Below are 19,929 nucleotides of genomic sequence, written 5' to 3'. Positions count from 1 at the left end.
CAGAAACAGAGGTGCAGTAGAAACTGGTGAAGTGTTTTCGGAACTTACGATCCGAAGAGAAGCGTTTTTGGAACTTTTGATAAGAAGAGAAACATGTTAAGAATATAGATAGTTAGTTAATCAACTAGAGTTAGTTGATAGATTACCAAGTTGGTTAGGAGGTTAGAAAGTTAGTTAGAGAGTTAGTTACTCCAAATAGTCCTATAAATAAGCTACTCCATTCTACATTTTACTCATTCTTTTATCAATCTATATTCATTCAATATGAATTTCTATGAGTATCTTCCTCATGAATACTCTTATGCACTCTATCTTGCCGACATTTATGATCTTTATCCCTTCGATTCCATGATTCATAACATGGTATCAGAGCGATACCCGAGGGATGAAGATGAAGATCGTGCTTCCGCTTACGATTCTGAATATTGTGAAGAAGATGAATCTGATGATGTTGAAATTCTCAGTAATTCTCCTCAAGATCTGGAATCATCAACTTCGTCAAATTCACTCGTTTTCGGCAGCTTCACAAGTCCAATCATTCCAGTTTTCATTCCTTCGATTGCATCAGATTTTGATGGTTTCTCCATCAAGATTGGGGCTATTACTTGTTTTCTTGGTGATTCTTGCTGCAACGATGTCGATTTCGCGATCACCGCTTCGGAAGAACACAAGCAATCAAAGAATTTCGAAACTGAATTTGTACTTTCTGAAGTCGATCTGAAACTGCAGAATCAATTTAGTGTTCAAGCGTTTTCTTCTCCGATCAAGGTCAAGCGCAAACACGACGGCAATGTCCGATTCTCGCAAGATCAAGATCAGAACAGCAAGAAAGGTGAGATACTTTCTGATTTGTTACTGCCTTCGTCGCAGAGCATCACTCTCTTTACTCACCATCGTGGTTTATGCATCACCGTTTTCGATCCCGGCGGTGTAGTCGTCAAGCCTCTTTCCATTGCGAAGGTTCTCGATGATTACGGAGAAATTCTTCTCCGTGAACCTCAATCTCACGATGAAGGCGAAACTGGTCGTGCAATTTTCATATTTGATCCTGGAGGAAAAACTGACTGCTGCAATTTCTGGTATTCTCCCCCTTTGATACTTTTGGTGTTCTGAAATTTGCTAAATTCAATTCCTTGGACAGCTTAATTGTTCGCTACTATCATTCTGGTTAGTAACATTATGTTGTCATGATATATTCCTGATAAGTAGGTTATTTTGGCCATATTGAAAGGATTTTTAGAGATTGAATCTTGCATTAAGCTGTGAATTATAGATATAATTAGTGGTTGAGCTATGACAGCACTTGATTGCCTCTGTTGTTACAATTGTGGTAGATATTTGGGATTGTCATTGAATTTGGATTATCACTGTTACTTCTCCCTTGGATCAGTTTGACTTTGCAACTTTTATATCACTGGATGCATGACATGATTTGGATAGACTAAGGACTTTGATGAAATTTCTTACTGTCATGTTTTGGAACTCATGGATTGAGGTCTTGTGTAACAAAATGCTTTTCTGATTTCATGTGAGGCTGCTCATCTATGTTTAGACTTTGTATTCCAAACTCATACTAAGAATTCTCTTACTATGAGTTTGTGGGAGGGTATTAGGATATCTGCAACATTTTTCAAGTTTGTACATCAAATCCTCTTGTGTATATGTTGATGTACTTGAGCTATGGTAAAGCTTGTTTGAGTCCCTGCTACTGGGTGTCCATGTTATTGTAATTTTGGCTGCTCAATTTGTTAAAGCTTTTTGGAAGTTAACATGTGATGTTTGTGAAAGTTTTGTTGTTGAAGGATTAATTTTTGGCAGCACCAGTAAAAGTGGATATAGGTAAAGAAAAAATTGAGAACTTGACTTCACAAGCTCATTTTTTATGAAGTTTGTTATTGGTAGCAAGTGCATTCAATCTTGGCATCAATGATAGTGGACTCAGGCTTGCAATTTGGCAACTGATTTGATTGTGTTAGAGCAAGGTAGAATGGTTCTAATTGGTCAAGGATCTCTTGTCATTCTATTGGACTTGGACATCATGAAAGCTTGTTAATCTAGAAGAAGATGTGTGGCTAGTTGTGCAGGTCTTATGGTAGTTCTTGGTATGTTCCTGTCATACTTTGTGAAGGTTTGATTTTTGAGGCTATTGGTGCAAATTCAAACAAAGCACCTTCATTGGAGATCAGCTTGATGAGGAAGCACTTGATGATTATCAGAACATAATGTTGTGAAGATGAAGCTTGTTTGCTGCCATACAGTTTGACCTCTTTTTTTGAAACACAAAAGTTTGAGAACAATTGTAATTCAAACTCAAAATTGGTGAATTTCCCAATGTTGAGTTTGAGGGAGCCTGTTAAGAATATAGATAGTTAGTTAATCAACTAGAGTTAGTTGATAGATTACCAAGTTGGTTAGGAGGTTAGAAAGTTAGTTAGAGAGTTAGTTACTCCAAATAGTCCTATAAATAAGCTACTCCATTCTACATTTTACTCATTCTTTTATCAATCTATATTCATTCAATATGAATTTCTATGAGTATCTTCCTCATGAATACTCTTATGCACTCTATCTTGCCGACATTTATGATCTTTATCCCTTCGATTCCATGATTCATAACAAAACAATTTCGGAACTTACAATACGAAGAGAAGCGTTTTTGCAGCTTAAGAATGCAAGAAGAATGGGTTGTATTATCATGTGATGCTAATCTTGCAGATAAGAAAATAAAAACTTTAATGTTAGCTATCACCTTTGAAATGGTGAAAATGAAACAAGGTTTGAAGGGAATTTTAGATTAGCTATATGAGCATCTACATTTGTGTGTTGTTTGGTTACTTCTATGTCTTTTTGAAGGGATTGTTTAGCTCTTGCAGCATATGAAACAGAGGAGATTGCAATTTGCAAGCTATGCACATATCACATGTTTTCTGATTTTTCTATGGCCTTGTAACACTCTACAACATAACTTAATATAAGCATTCCGCGTTTCTTTTCTATGATATTGTTAACCTATACTCTTACACGTGTTATATTACATTTCAAATGTATTCTCCCTGTTTCAATCAATTTCAGATTGTATGTGTCGAAGTTAAGTCGATTTCGGATTGTATGATCCGAAACAATCTGGGATCAAAAGCAAGGGTATTTTTGGGTTTTCGGGGGGTTTGAGAGCATATAGGGGGGCCTAAAGAGCAATTTTCACATGGCACTGGCTAGCATGGGAAACTGCATCCTAACTTTAGCCAACTAAAATTTATGATAAAGGACTATTTTCAGCAACAACTAGACAATTAAGTGACAACTCTTTTTTTTTTTAATTTACGGTGGAACCGAAGATCAAATCCAGGACCCTTAACCTTTCACCACTAGACAAAACCTAGTTGTTTGTCTAAATTTGTGTTTTATAAAGTTATATCAATGACTTATGGTTGTTTTTTATTTGGTGAATGACTAATGAATTTTTACACCTCATATTCATTAAACATCTGCATAATATAATTAACCCTATATTTGAAAGGTGTTAATGTGTTTAGCACTAAAAAAAAAGTGTTTTTAAAAAGTTGGGCATTTAACCTTGATAATATCATCAGAAAAGCATGCAAACTTTAACCTTGATTCCATCTCACCCTCTAGATTACCATGTTTAAACTTTAAACTACACACCAGAGAAATCTACATTTGGCAAAACTAAATAAACCATTCATATTATGATCATAAGGGGAAAATCATTGTACTACCTACACTTGATTTCATCCTCCTCACTCCAAATCAAAGCTGGATCGAGTCTTCATTTTTGTTCTAAACTTCCTAACTATATATACTCAATACTTATGGGAGTAATTATAACCCATGGAACTCATTCGAGACCGCATATCACGATGTTCGTACAGTGAACCTCCGTATTCAACCGGCGTGATGACCACAGATTCCTTCTTCCCCTCCTGTTCCTGCACTGCGCCGAAAACTACCTCATTAGTTGCCTCATTGCTCTGCTCGTAGAAAGTGCGAGGGACCGATGATTGGTACTGATGGCGATGATGATGTGTTTGTTGCTGTTGCTGCTGCTGTTGATGATGCTGCTGCTGCTGCTGCTGTTGCTGCTGATCTCCATCCCACCCACTATAAAATGCTTTACTTTGCCGTAATTGTTGCATTTTTTCTGCATCTTTTGACATGAAAGGATAGGTTTTTCGAGGTGTTGGTGCTCTTGTGTCAATAGATGGCGGCTCATCTTCGCGAGGAATCACAAAACTTTCCTGTGCTGGCCAATCATTAACTAGCTTCTGAGGTTGTTGGATAAGTGTTTGCCTTTGATATTGGTAGCTCTGTGGTCTTCTTCTGAAAACAGCAAATAATCCTCCCATTATCTCCACCATTGATACCCCGGCATCAGAAAGAAGCTTCCCGAGAGACCCAAAGAAACCTTCTTCCTGCTTTTCGGGTTCATATTCTGATGGAATTAAAGGAGGCCTTACAGATTTCAACGGGTTTTGATATGCACTTGGAGAAACAGAAGGCATTATTGTTACTGGAACCTGAGCCTGCAAAAAGCATTAGATGTTTATTGACTGTGATAAGCACTAACACATACACGGACACTAGACACGACACTGACATGTCGACACCGGTAATAATTTGAAAAAATAAAATAATTGAACGTAACCACATGCGACGTCAGACACTGACACTTGTCCGACACCAGACATGCTTTTAATCTAAAGGGTCAATGCTACATAGCTTATCAACAAAGAATCATATTCATTTATGACCAATTGTGTTATATAACAAGTCTATACCAGTCTCGTTTAATATAATGCATGGGAAGCAAGAAGACAAGGCTAAGCACTCACATCCTGAGATTCTACGATTGCACCGAGTCTACGCTGCAGCAATGCAAGCATATAACCAAAGAAGCCAGCCCCAACAAGCATTGCAATCCCTGTTAATGAAGGAAATCAGTCTAAATTTGTAATCAAGAAAAGAAAGAAAAAAAATCTCAACAAAAGTTTCAATATTTTAGTTTACCAAGAGGGAAATCACTGCCATATCGATATGCACAATCATCAAAGTGGAGTGGGATCTCCCTGATGGCTTGGTTTCCTCTGTCTACAACAAGTAGAGAACAGCTACTTCCAACATAAACCACATCAAAGTCATCAGAAAATTTAGCTTCTTCACTTGGTCCATCAACATGGCCCCCTCCGCGGCTCCATTTTCCTCCAGCAATTGTTGTGACCCCTAATGTGACAAGTGAGCAGTTTTATAATAAAATATTACCAGATCAAGAAATGTCATTACAAGAGTGCACAGACACACAATCATTTAGGTGCTACGCCTCAGCACAATTGAAAAATAGATCATCTCTAGAGGGAGAGGAGGAAGAAAAATTATCATACCTGAATCACTAATTTTCCTAATTGCCATATTTATAGTATCTGCAACATAAATATTTCCTCGGTCATCAACGGTTATCCCTTTTGGGTGGTTCATCCTAGCCTCCCTGAGCCTTCCATCAACATGTCCAGAATATCCTTCGGCTGATCCAGCCACCAGTTTCGGTCTGCTATCTGCAGAATTGCAATGAATGTTATATTTCTCAAGTGAATGAGATATACATATGCACAGACTTAAAAACGACACATATCAAAAGGCATTGCAATAATGTGATTCATCTTCGTTAAGGTCATAATCGTGAACTAAAGTGACATGATATCATGTAATATAATCTTCGATATTTGGATGTGCTTTGATTCAAGTCAACTAACTGTTCCGAATCTATGATGCAAAGGGCGGTTGAGCTAGGAAAAAGTGGAAGACACGATGACGATGTCACCTATAATTTGTAATCAATGAAACACAAGAAAAATGACAGTAACAATTAACAATCCCTTAGGCTGTACAAAACAGATGGAATGAAATTTGCAGAAAAAGGACTGCACCCTCACCTTCCATGAATGGTCTATAAACATTGCAGTTAGACTCCGTTTAAAAAATGCAAAGGGAAATGCCATGGCGACACAAGGCAAAGAAAAACATTATATCTTGCATGGTAAGAAGACTCTATTTCCATGAAAGAACAAATTAAGCAGGTCATAAGTTCAAAATTAAGTTACTCAAGGTTCAGATTGGATAAACAGCTTAATTAAGGGATTATCGTATAAGTCATTATGTATAAACTATTTCTATAGTAAAAGAAAAAATAAGTCAAACTATTTTCAGATAAACTAAAAGTTGTTTTAATAACCTATCCAGAAGAGCATATGAAAATAAGTTGAAAACAACTTATGGACATATCATAAGTTGTTTATATAAGCTCTCTCAAAGAGTCTCACAAATTCTTATGCTAGTAGATAAGCTCAAACAAACCAATCCAACATCATATATAAGCACTAGTGACTAGTCAACATGATACAGTGAAGAGATCAAAATGCCAATAAGCTATCCACTCCCAAAACTAGCTTATCAGCATTCCAAATTTGGAAGGGGAAAAAAAAAACAGCCCAACCACTAATTCTCCACAAAATAATCCATCAAATATCCGATCTCTAAAAAGTAATGATAATTAATTTTTTACTTTATTTTCTGAAATATGAACCAATGATCATAAATATGTGAATCACATTTGAAGACTTACACAAAGAGAGTGATGAGGAGATTCTATAAAGGTTACTATTAGCAGAATCTAGAATGAGAAGTTCTCCATTATGCAAAACCTCAACAGTATAAGGCTCAATTCCAAGCTTGCTTCCATCAAACACAGTCTCCACATTGTAACCACTCTCAAACTTCATCATTGACTTGCTCAAAACCCCTTCAACCAACACACAAAAAATTAAAACAATAAAATAAATTCATTAAATATAATAAAATATAAAAAAAAAGTGGTTCATTCATTGATTCAGCATGCAAAGATCCATACCAGTTTTGGAGGTAGCTTTAAGGGACCAAACCCATTTGGTAAAAGCAGGAACGGCATTGGAGAGAAACCCAGAAACAATTTCTGAAATGAAGAAGAAACAAATGAGAAAAAGATGAGAACTTTGAAGAAATGGAAGAAAAAGAAGAAATGAAAAATTGATGGGTTGGTAGAGATTACTATTACTTACTTGCAGGTGAAGTGTTGGAAGGTGCAGCTGAGAGTGTTGCAAAGAGAAGATGAAGAATGAGAGTTAGTAACAAAAGTTGCTTACCCATTTTGCTGAAGAAGATGATGAAGATGGATTTGTTGTGGAGGTGGGAATAGTAAAGTTTCAGCAATGGGGTGATTGGTGAAACCCTAATTCATGTTGAAACTGAAGGGAAAGAAGAAAATGAAAAACAATGTTTTTTTAATGATGTTATGTGTGTGTTTTGGTTTTGGTTTTGGTTTTGGTTTTGGGTTCTTGGCAGAAAAGAGAGGAAAAAGCAGTGGAGTTTTTGAGTGTTTTAGTGAGAAAGAGTGTGAATGAAAAAAAAGGTAAGAGAGAGAGGGAAAAAGAAATGACAAGAGAGAGTGGTACTAGTGGACCAATATGTTTCCTAGAGACTAGAGAGAGGGGATTTTGGGTTGTTTCATTTTTTTGGCGTTTTTTAGTGTTAATCTTTTAATTCTTAGAAAAAAATGTTGACTTTACGATTGTTTTAGTTGTGACTAGCATTAGATTTGGTATTGAGAATTACGGTTTGATTCTTCATAACTGCGATTAGGAGAAGGTTGGATATACTTGATACAAGAACTGATCTCGAATCAGATTAAAAGATCAAGTGAAACGGATACTAATGGTGTAAAAAAATGTTCGATTTTCAAAATTCAACAACATGGTAAGTAAAATTTGAAAAACAGAAAAAAAAAAACTATTTCTACTAAAAATTAAACTTGGATTATGTTAAACAATTTATTTTAAAGAGAGTCTATTAATCACTTGAACTAAATCTTTTTTATTAGAGTAGGTTATGTTTGTTGCCATCAATTTATGTCTTAAGTTTGATTTGTACTAATAAAGTTTACTTTGCTTAAGAAAAAGTTTACTTTTTTATTTTAAAGAATAAAGTTACATTTGTGTTCTTTTGTTGTTTGTATTTTATGTTGAGCATGTGAATCCGGGGAAACTAGCAACTTGCATTATTGGATTTATTTATTTGGAAACCATAAAAATTATTCTGTTCACCTAGATATAGTAAATAGTATTCCTTATGTTACCAAAACAAAAGTGAGAATGTTACCAAAAAGTATAAATAATATCCCTTAATCAATTAATCTAGAGTTGATCATTTTGGTCGGTGCAAATTGAGAAAGACCATAATATATTTTTTTGGCTTTCAAATCGTTGATATTTGAATGAAAGATGTATTCCTATTAAAAATTAACCTTAATTGATTAATTTTTATAAGGAGAAAACTTATATGTATTTCCATACATGCATTTCTTACTTTTCCTCTCACAAAGAGGTAGTTTTTTTTATTAAAAAATAATTTTATTTTATTTTTCAAAATGAAAAAACACAAATAACCACCTCTTTGTGAGTGGAAAAGTAAGAAATGCATGTATGGAAATGCATGTAAGTTTTGTCCTTTTTATAATTGTGCTGAGAAATATCTCGATCTACGGATAAATAAATATTATTCACAACAATACATGTTAACTTAATAGTAGGGATCAAAATTAAGTGAGGATAATTTTCCAAGGACTAAAAATATAATAAAAATGAAGTATGCACTAAAACTTAGAAGGACGCTCTTTTTTATGGACTAAAATCGTATTTAACTCAATATTATATTTGTTTTAGCAAATCTTTATACAAACAAAACAAATTAACCGATCTTTATTTTTGGATCTCCCTTATTTTCTAACCTTTCTAACTAAACTTATAAATATAAATATAGTTAGAACTTTTTTCTTGTTTCTTCATTAGTTTATGTGAATTGATACTCTGTTTATTAAGACATTAAAATCGTGTACTTATGAGACTATCACTAATCTTTCTAACTAAACCCTATAAATATAGATAGAACTTTTCCTTGTTTCTTCACTTGTCTATGTGAATCTATACTCTTTTTATTACGACGATAAAATCATGAACTTGGGAGGTTATTATGTTTTTGGCGCCATTCGAGAACTATTTGAAGAAGTGGGATAAAATTTTCTTTCTAAATTGTTTAGATGAAAAAAAAACCTTTTAGATTCTGTTTACAGTTTTGTGTTTGGTTCTCTTTTTGCGTTTCTAGGCATTCTCAAAATCTCTAGCAATGGCGAGGAAGAAAAATTCGGAAAAAGATAAGGGAAAGACTCAATTTTGTGGGGAAAAAAAAAACTTGATGCTCCTAATGAGAGGTGTATGACAATAACTTTATGGCTATTTTGAAGACTAAGGTTGATATTCTTGCTAATAATATTGACATGGTAGCCAATAATATGAGGGGGAGCCTTTGCCAATGATTTTGAAAATAATCTTGTAGCTCACACAATATAAAACTATAATGAAAGTTAGGGACAAAAATCGCAAGTTTGTGAAAGTTCGAGTTAAAAGTTTAATATAGCCAATATTTTATAATTTCAATTTATCAATCAACATCTTAAATTGTGGGATTTGAAAGCACAAATTTTATATGCTACAAATAAGAGTAGTCATGATCAATTGATTTGTTAATACAAACGGTCCAAAGTTAACATTAATTTTTAGCTTAAATGCAGTTTTGTCCCCCTGTTTTGATTAAATCGGAATTTTACCCCCCTATTTTAAAACGCGGACTTTTACCCCCCTTGTTTTATAATTTTTTGGATTTTGCCCCCCCCCCCTAATATTCTGCTTTCGAGTCACAACTTCAAAACTTCGCACACAACTCAATTTGGATCAATAATTCACCAAACGGATATCGAAATGACCGAAATCGAGTTATCTTTCCACATAATCAAACCCCACTAAATTTGGAGTTACAAAGAGAGATTAATTACCGTTTTAGTGAAGGTATGTCCCCCAAAATTCTGTAAAAATCTGTTTTCGAGTCACAACTTCAAAGCTTCGCACACAATTCAATTTGGATCAATAATTCACCAAACAGATATCGAAATGACCATAATCGAGTTAGCTTTCCACAGAATCAAACCCCACTAAATTTGGAGTTACAAAGAGAGATTAATTACAGTTTTAGTGAATGTCTGTCCAATTACTAATTTTGCAAAAATCTACTTATGACCTTCAAATTCAACATCGTCTACCAAACACATCGTAACTCCAAATTTGAAGAAATTTAAATGAAAACAAGGGTAATTTCGTTAGCTTTCCGGACATGTAAATACTATTGAAAAATGAGCTACAGGGTGAGAGACATGATAAAAATACTAGTAGTAGTTCCATACAATAATTGATTTGGACAGACCTTCACTAAAATGATAATTAATCTCTCTCTGTAACTCCAAATTTAGTGGAGTTTGATTCTGTGGAAAGAGAACTCGATTACGGTCATTTCGATATTCGTTTGATGAATTATGGATCCAAATGGAATTATGTGCGAAGTTTTGAAGTTGTGACTCGAAAACAGATTTTGTGCAGAATTTTTGGGGGACATACCTTCACTAAAACGGTAATTAATCTCTCTTTGTAATTTCAAATTTAGTGGGGTTTGATTCTGTGGAAAGATAACTCGATTATGGTCATTTCGATATCCATTTGGTGAATTATTGATCCAAATTGAGTTGTGTGCGAAGTTTTGAAGTTGTGACTCGAAAGCAGAATTTTAGGGGGGACAAAATCCAAAAAATTATAAAACAAGGGGTAAAAGTCCGCGTTTTAAAACAAATGGGGTAAAATTCCGATTTAATCAAAACAGGAGGGCAAAACTGTATTTAAGCCTTAATTTTTTATATACTGTCAAAAAATAATAATAATAATAATAATAATAATAATAATAATAATAATAATAATAATTTTTTATACAACAATTGGATAACCTATAGTATTGCTTGCAACCTTTTGATGAAAGATTGAAATCAATAAAAATATTCACTTCAATCATATGACTTTCATAAATGAAATATGATGGTCCAACCAGCATTCAACTAATATGGTACAGTCACAAACTCACAGTGTCACTGTCTTTGATAAAAAAAAATTCCTTTGTTTTAAGTTTTGACCAGTAGTATGATGATTAAAAAATATGAGTAGTAACTAATTAAAAAATCTATTGAGGAAAAAAGAATGATTAGTATGATGATTAATTTGTAGAATTACTATGTAATGTACCAGTATTAGTACTACCATTCATCAAAATTCCTCTGCATCTTTCTCTATGAATGTGCTATCTAAAAAAAGGAAGGTACAAATGTACAATAAGACATGATGATATAAATGTAACATGTATACTATTGGTTTAGGACAAACCATGTAATCATAATAATCCATGAAAAATTGTTGCTTTGAATGTCATGTTGCAACAATATGCTGACAATGTGTTCGCTACCACTCATCTAACTCTGATCAGAGCAAGCTGTCAATGATGCCATGCCACGTGATGACACTATTTATAACATTGCATTCAAGATCAGATTTGGCCATATTTTATTTTTATATTTATTATATAAAAATATGATGTAATCTTTACTAAATGGAAGAAAACAAAATGTGACAGTGTAAAACAAATTTACAAGGCCAATTTTCTACTCCTTGGTGAAAGAATCAACACAAAGTATATACCATATACTAATAGGATCCTTTTTTCTACACTTCCAAGTTCAAGTTCCAATCACACTTTCAAGTGAATTGAAGGATCTCTAACTGAACCACGATGAATAAGACAACAAAAATTTACAAAATTATTTGTTTACATTACATGCTTTGTAGAGCTAACACTTGTGCTTCATATATATATATATGGCCAATTTAGTTCTAGATGCTGATACAATTCTATCCGACTCTACAAATTATTCGCACTCTATGTCTGCATAAGAACACAACCAAGACCAACTCTAGAAGCGTCACAATAAACTGCATAACCTCCACCGCTCATTGGTAATATGCCAAAACACGTGCTAAAGTTAAACACTGTTTTAATTTCTAGAAGTTCTCTTCACACGCATCAGTCCAACTCAGCTGTCTTTTGGGCTCACTAATGCTCCAACAGCTTTAGCGCCTTCTCAGGTTCATTATACACTTAGACCATCTACAATGGTTTAAACATTCAACACCCGCTTTTTCAACTCCCAACACTCCACATCATTTTCTCTTTCTTCCACCTAATCATTCAACACACATTCAACTTTTATCCTCTCCAATAGTTTTTTCATTCAACACTCTACCCCACCACTTTTTATTTCATATTCTTATTTAAATTTATATTTTTGTTTTTATGATTACATAAAATTACAATTATCGATTAAAATTAAATTAAAATAATTAACACTTAACGATTTATTTTTTAGTTTTTTGTAATAAAAACAAAATTTATTTAAATAATTTATACGAAATGATTATTGGAATCCATTTAAAGAAAAAAAAAACTAATAATTCAAGGTTAATAGAAAGATAATAATAAGATTAATATAGTGAAAAAATCGATTTTTTTTCCTGTGTCCAAATCAAATGAACCAAGTCTCTATTTATAGACAAAAAAAAATTATGAATTTTGGTGAAAAAATTAAAAAATAAAAAATTAATTTGCAACGAAATAATTGAGTTCAAAGTATTAAATGGATAAAAATTCAATCAACCAATCACAACCAGCCATGTGGTCCCCCTTGCATGTTTCAACTATGTTGAACATTTTCATCACCTCACTCCTCCATGTCATGTTCAACATGTCTCTCAACACACCATTGCAAGGTTTTTTTGAGTTGAAATGAGTTTCAACATGACCATTGTATATGGTCTTATGCAAAAAATGGGGAATTCTTTTGTTCAGGGTTCGAGAACATCTCAACATGAGGGTAGAGGACCTGGAGGTAGAGGACAAATGCAAGCAGGAGATAACTCAAGCAAGGTTGAAGCAGTGCAAAATTGACCTCGACCCACCACAGTAAAGGAGATTTGAAGTTTTCTTGGTTTAGCTGGATATTATCGACGTTTTGTGAAAGACTTCTCCAAACTTGCATTCCCATTAACTAGGTTGACCCAAAAGAAAGTTGAGTTTCAATGGACTGATGCATGTGAAGAGAGCTTCCAGAAATTAAAGCAGTGTTTAACTTCAGCACATGTTTTGGCATTACCAACGAGTGATGGAGGTTATTTAGTTTATTGTGACGCTTCTAGAGTTGGTCTTGGTAGTGTTCTTATGTAGCATGGTAAAGTTTAAGAATTATTCGTAGAAAAAACTATTCATATTAAAATATTGATGTCCAGTCTCGACCTACAATGACAGAGTTAAGATCCTTTCTATTTTTTATCCTCTTCATTTTTGTTGTATTAATTGTATTAAGTTTTAGAAATATAAATACAATAATATGAATTTGGTGGGTCCAATTTGTTTACACATCTCTCGCGCTCAATATTGTATTGGGCTTGATGCATAGATATAAATGATGGGCTTGTCCAAAAAAAATATATATATAAATGATGGTGGTCCGGTCAGAAACCTAATATGATGTGGCCCAGCGGAACGTAGAAGATGCTCTGATACCATCTTAAGATTGAGAGTTTAATCTAACCCAACCATACAAAATTGACTTATAAAATAAGAATATTACTCTTATCAATAAACATATATTCAGATCATCTTACGACCAATATAAACTATTAACAATATATTAAGATATTTCTAACTAACCACCAATCTAAACTTATATTTATTGATATTGGACAAAAAGTAAGCAATGATTTCTTTTTCTAGAAAATCTCAAATCAATGAGTAATATTGTGTACTTTGCATAAAGGGAGACTTCTTTTTATTTCTTTCATTTCCATTAGCTGATTTTTATTTTTGTTTTTTATGTTCTATGCTTCTAAGTGCATGTTTAATGAAAACAAAAATACTACGAATCTATCACTAGACACAGAGCTTTTCATAATTGACTCTTGAAATATATGAACAACCAAGAGATCAAATTCAATGAAAATAAGTACAAAGAATAAAAAAGAATCAAGTTAGTAGTCTCCTATTGTGACTATTCCAAATTCCAAAGGAACAAGAACAATTCTAGAATAAGGGTCGTTTGAAAATTTATTCTCAGTTGTTATAGTTCATTGATTGCATGCATTCATGCACTCGAAATTTATGTAATCATCCGATTGAAATCATCTCAAGCTCAATAATTTTTTTTTTTTTTTTTTTTTGGGTTTAGATGAAGTGATAATCTATTGAAATTAAACTCACATATAATTGTGAGATCTCATGTTCGAACCCGAGTTACGACGTCCAGCCTAACAATTTCAACATTTTGCCAGTTGAACTAGGACTTATGGAATAATTTTCTTTTTTAATTAAATATACATATCGTTTATCACGTCAGTTGGAGAATCTAATTTATAAAATACTCCACGATCAAAGTACTCACTTAATGACTCTTGCTTATTAAAACAATAAGGCTGAAAAGGAATAATAGTAATAATAATGCATCTTATATTTTACACATTTTCACAAATTATTCGACATGCCACATGTTTATATGGAGTTGCAGATTCATTGGGAGTTGATACACAAATTACTTAAAAAAAAAGAAAAAAAAAGGAGATAGTAACCAATGTTTTAAGAACCAGACCGGAAGTCGAACCGTTGTGACCACCGGTTCAAGGTTCAATCGGTCGGACCGGTTCTACCATTATTGAACCGTTTATATTGAACCGTTCATATAATTTTACTATAATAACAAAATATAATAGAATTTTTTTTCTCTACAACAAACTAAGAAAACACAACTTAAGAAAGTAATAAATAAATAAATATTAAATAAAATAAAAAGAATAATATTTAGCTCAACAATAAGCCCAATTTATTAGTGAAAAAAGAACATACTTGACCCAAGCCCATTTACTAAACCCTAAATATAAATATCTAATCTAATCTTAGTATACAATACAAACAATATGCAAAGGTAATGTAATCAGCCGTCACTGTTCATCTTTCTCTTCTCAATCACGTGAGATTTTTTCTTTCTTTTTCTTTCTTATTTTTTATTGGCACATCCTTTCTTATATCTCTTCTTCAAGCTCAATCTTGTTCTTTTTCTCTCTTTTCTTTCTCTTCTTCAAACAAATCTCTCTCCTTTCTTTTACTTTTTTAAACAAATCAGTTACTTTTATTTGTATAAAAGCAAAGGAAAAGAAAATTGAATCCTTCTGGTCTCTGTATTTCTATGTACCGATCTTTTTACAACTCTGTTAACTAATTACCGTAAAAGACAAAGGCAAATCTTAATCAATTGATAAAAGGAAAAAAAAAATCTGGCGTGAAAAGAAAAAAAATAGGGAAAAAAATGTTTTTTGTTTTTTTTTAAAAGCTAGATTCCGAACCGGCCGGTTTTTTAAAACAAACCTCCAGAAACCGAAACTCTCAACTGCTAAACATGCGCATCACTCTGGCATGTTCCTTGTTTACCAGAAGTTCCAACGACTATCCTCGATTAATGTCCTGATTGTTCTACACCACTTCTTGTTAACGATAACACCGTCGCCAATGCTGTATCAGCACCGGCGCCGGCAACTGCTCCGTCTGTCGCCGGCGATCTCATTTCTGCTAAATGTGCTATCGAAAATGACGCTTCACTTACCGATGTAGAAAAAGCGAAGAAACGTCAAGAACTAGTTGGTGGATCTTCGAAAGCAAGTGATGAAATGAAGGGTCGCCCTTCCTTTCAGTAATATCAACGGCACCCTTAAACTCCTTGATTGTAGGTAGCAAACGGGGACGGGCTCCAGATAAATCACTGCATATTAACAAAATGAATTCAAGTGATCAAGTTCCATACTTCCACTTGTATAAGTACAAACAAATGCATAGGAAAATTAAAAATTGAGGAACAAAAACTAACATTGTCCATGGAGCTGGCTCATTGTCACACCTCACAAACAAATACCTGCAAACCTTGTGACCCTATCACAGAAAATATTTTCCATCAATAATAAAGCTTGAAAGATTGATAATCCGTTAGGACTCACAATGATTAGTTATAACAAAACAAGATTCATACTTGGATTCCAACTTTGCGCCAACATTTCTCAATTCTATAAACCCCATCATATCTCACTCCTTCTTCGGGCGCATAAGAGGAACATTTCTCCTTGTGGGACCTGAACCAAATAAACAAATCCATAAACAAAATATCATACCCAATGAAATTAATCTAATAAGAAAGCAATCAATTGAATTCATAACTAATCAAAACAGACCTGACAACACAAATAGGATAGCCTTTTTGGCAGCTGACTCTCAAAGCCTCGTTCATTTTCTCAAACTGCTGATCAAAGGACTGATTTTTGTTTGTCCGTTTGTTCCCACTCAAATCCCTTCCACCACTTCCAGTGTACAAGAACCACTCACCGTGATCCTCATCATCAACATAGCCCCCAGAAAGAGCAACAAATTGAGCGCCATGAGTACTCTGACCAGCAATGCCAGCAACATCGGGAAAATGAGCTCCCCATTGCCTGCATTCCATCCTATCCTCCCAAGTTTAGCCAACAAGAACCCCACGGTTCCTTATTGGATCATTCTCAGCACCGATCGGTCCAAAATGATCTTTTGGAATAGTCACAAAGATTTTTCCACTGCAAGCATTAGCCTTCCCAGTTTTTTTTGCTCTCTCCGTCCTGAAACAAGTGTCGGGACGCTCATCATTGTGAACAACACGATAACCCTTTGTAGCAGTGCTCCCTCCAACATTCTCTGATCTAGCTAGTTTGTCCATACGAATCCCAATTGCCAACTGTGCATTGATTCTTGGATTACTCGCCATCTTTGCTGGAATTGGAGCCCTACATTTCGCACAATTTTGTTTTCCTTGTTGAATCCATTTCTCAAAACACTTCAGGCAAAAATTGTGCCCCCATGAAGTCTGAACCAACAACAAAATCAATCAATTTCAAAACTAATAACAACATGAAAATTAAGGCTAAATTTTTTTAATAAAACTAAATGTTCTTCAACAAGCTTCACTTAAGATCAAATCATTCAAATAACTTGATTGAAACAACAAAACAATTTCAACACACTTCAGTTTGATTTAAGATCAAATCATTCAAATAACCTAACCAACACAAACTAGATTAGGTTATTCAATTAAGACTAAATAAATAATTTTAATAAAACCAAATTTTCTTCAACACTCTTCACTTAAGATTGAATCGTTCAAATAACCTAACCAAAACAAACTCAGTTAGGTTATTCAATCGATTCAATCTTACAAAACAATGTCACTTGAAACCACAGGAAAATTAAGACTAAAAAAATAATTAATTTAAAAAAAAAAAACAATTGTTCTTCAACACACTTCACTTAATATCGAATTGTTCAGATAACTCGATTGAAACAAACAACATCAACAATAAAACATCAATTTCAATTTAATAATAAATTTAACAAAGCCAAATGTTCAAGTTCAACGCACTTCAGTTAAGATCGAATCGTTCAAATAACCTAACCAACTAAAACAAACTCACAAACTCAGTTAGGTCAATCTTACAAAACAATGTCACTGAAAACCTAAAATTAGTAAAACTAAAAAAAGGGGAAGATTATAATGTTTTTTCACTTATTGTTAATTTCTTTCTTTTTTTTATGCGGTATTTCCACTTATTGTTAATTTCTTTCTTTTTTTTATGCGGTATTTCCACTTATTGTTAATTTCCACTTATTGTTTCTAGATTGCACGCGTGTTATGCGGTATTTTATATTATAATGTTGAAAAATTATTCGTATAAATTAAAACAATAAATATTATGAAAATTATAATAATAACATCAACAACAACAAAATAATAATAATAATAAAAAAAAATAATGTAAATATAAGATAGATATTAAAGATGTGTTTATACATTTCGAAATGAGTACAATGGATCATATTGCATCTACCAAAAATATACAATTGACGTCAATGTGCGCTATATAATTTTTTTTTTATTCTTCATAATATATAATATTTAATTAACTTACTCTAAATCTTCTAAAGTTAGGTCCATTAGCTTTTTAATATTTTCATCTTTAGGTTCTCTTTGATATCACTTCTTTCAATCACATGCCAAATAACATCTAAAAAAATTAAAATAGAGACATATTATTTAGATTAAAATATCAATCAATATATGAGATTTAAAATTAAAACGAAAGCTAATAATCATTAATTACCAACTATTTTTTTTCTTCTTCAGTTGAATTCAAAATATCTTGGAATGACATAAAATCAAAATGGTTCAATGGAATGTGTGGAGCATCGATCTTAGTAAATGTAGTAGTAAACATGCAATTCAGCTTATACTTATGTGATGTAATTTTATACTTATCACTTCCTCCAACCAATATATTTTCAACCTTATATGTTGATCCTTCTCCAACTATTTTTTTTATCTTTGACACCAAACTCTTTCCCACAGTAGCAAGAATCTTATCGTACTGGATGATCAAAGTAAAAAAAGGGAAAAAGTCAATAATAAAAAAAAATCGATAGAGATTTTGTGAAAATGTGAGAAGTATATCAATATAGTTCATCACCTTTTCATCAACAAACAACATATTCATAGACGTAACCTCAATTGGTTTGTATTTGTTTGTTACATTCCACACACATGAACTATTCGAACTTTCAACTTTAGATTTGCTTTTCCAGCTACTATAGCGGACATAAGAGTGTAGATGGGAGCCATGGTTTGAAAGAGTGTTTTTTTTTTAACTAAAAACTAAACTCAATAGAAATGTATGCATGACTAAAGAAGCAACTGATATGCTACTTATATATACCTATATGTATATGATAACAACCGATCAAAGAGAATGAGTGGGGATCATCGAAATTGAATGAAATATGAAAATGATAATGGTTATACATTTCAATCTCATAACCTATAACTATTTGCATAACCTTATCAAAATATTTATCATGTGTGAAAGGTGAAGAAATGCTTAGAAGGATTGACACATTTATATAGGAACCAATTAACTGTGCAAAGGTTGTGAACTGTTGAATATAATTATTAGGGGAAATGAAGAGAAATCATGAGGAAGTGAGAGTTACATGATTGTGTGACCTTATGCATCATATCATATGGATAGCCAAGGGTCAAACATAATTGTTTTTAGATTTTATCCTCTTGTACGTGTAACAATATATTATTTTGATTAGTATATTGGATATTGGAGAGATATAATTCTTTATTATTTATTATGGTATATGAAGAGTAGATAGAGATGACAATAGTATAAAAACAAAAAAATAATATAGATGACAACGATATAATATAATGAAGTGATGTGGCATTATTGAGTGATTTAATTGAATATAAATGGCTGACGTGGATTAGAGTTGAGATGAGTAGTAGGAGAACTATCTAAGATTTATATTTTAATGCATTAACTATGGAACATGTATGATGAAAATGGATGAATTTTTTTTGCAACTAATGGAATATATGGTGAGTAAGTAGTAAAGTGTGGCTCTTTAGTATAAGTTCCTCATGTTTTAATGTAGACAATATGAAAAGTCATCTATATAAATGTAGGTATATAAAAAATAGATAGAGTCTAGAGATGATAATGATGTAAAGAGAAGTGATGTGGCATTGTAAGTGGCTGACTTGGCTAAATGGAAAAAATTCATTGGTTTAAGTGAATTAGGGTTTACATAGATAATAGGAGAACTATCTAGGAATTATATATATAGATATATACAGCATGATATATATAACAAGAAAGTGTTAACCCTAATATAAACCCTAATAATCTACTATTAGATTACTACCGGAATTATATACAAAAATGATATGTTTAAAAATATGAACAAAACCGATTATAGATGAGAAGAAAACAGAACAAT

The 19,929-nt window shown here is 32.8% G+C and overlaps 1 protein-coding gene and 1 pseudogene across 1 annotated transcript; both read right to left on the bottom strand.

The window, feature by feature from the left end:
- Positions 1-3,677: 3,677 nt before the first annotated feature.
- LOC123920379 lies at positions 3,678-7,553 on the bottom strand. The gene is made up of 7 exons (XM_045972652.1): positions 7,107-7,553; positions 6,920-7,000; positions 6,635-6,811; positions 5,397-5,567; positions 5,026-5,238; positions 4,851-4,939; positions 3,678-4,541 (listed from the first exon to the last, which is right to left on the bottom strand). Exons 1-7 carry the CDS (start codon positions 7,192-7,194, stop codon positions 3,822-3,824), a joined length of 1,539 nt encoding a protein of 512 aa, XP_045828608.1. The 5' UTR covers positions 7,195-7,553; the 3' UTR covers positions 3,678-3,821.
- A 7,882-nt stretch (positions 7,554-15,435) lies between these two features.
- Positions 15,436-18,763, bottom strand: LOC123922996 (annotated as a pseudogene).
- Between the last annotated feature and the right edge of the window lie 1,166 nt (positions 18,764-19,929).

The sequence above is a fragment of the Trifolium pratense genome, linkage group LG4 (genome assembly GCF_020283565.1).
Source record: "Trifolium pratense cultivar HEN17-A07 linkage group LG4, ARS_RC_1.1, whole genome shotgun sequence".
NCBI lineage: Eukaryota > Viridiplantae > Streptophyta > Magnoliopsida > Fabales > Fabaceae > Trifolium > Trifolium pratense.
This window is presented reverse-complemented; position numbering and strand designations above follow the sequence as displayed.

Excerpts from the sequence above, each read along its gene's own strand:
- LOC123920379 (XM_045972652.1), bottom strand. The coding sequence starts at position 7,194 with ATGGGTAAGCAACTTTTGTTACTAACTCTCATTCTTCATCTTCTCTTT. Across the intron at positions 7,001-7,106 it reads TTCCAACACTTCACCTGCAA|AAATTGTTTCTGGGTTTCTC; the intron begins GTAAGTAATAGT and ends TCTTCATTTCAG. Across the intron at positions 5,239-5,396 it reads TAGGAAAATTAGTGATTCAG|GGGTCACAACAATTGCTGGA; the intron begins GTATGATAATTT and ends TTGTCACATTAG.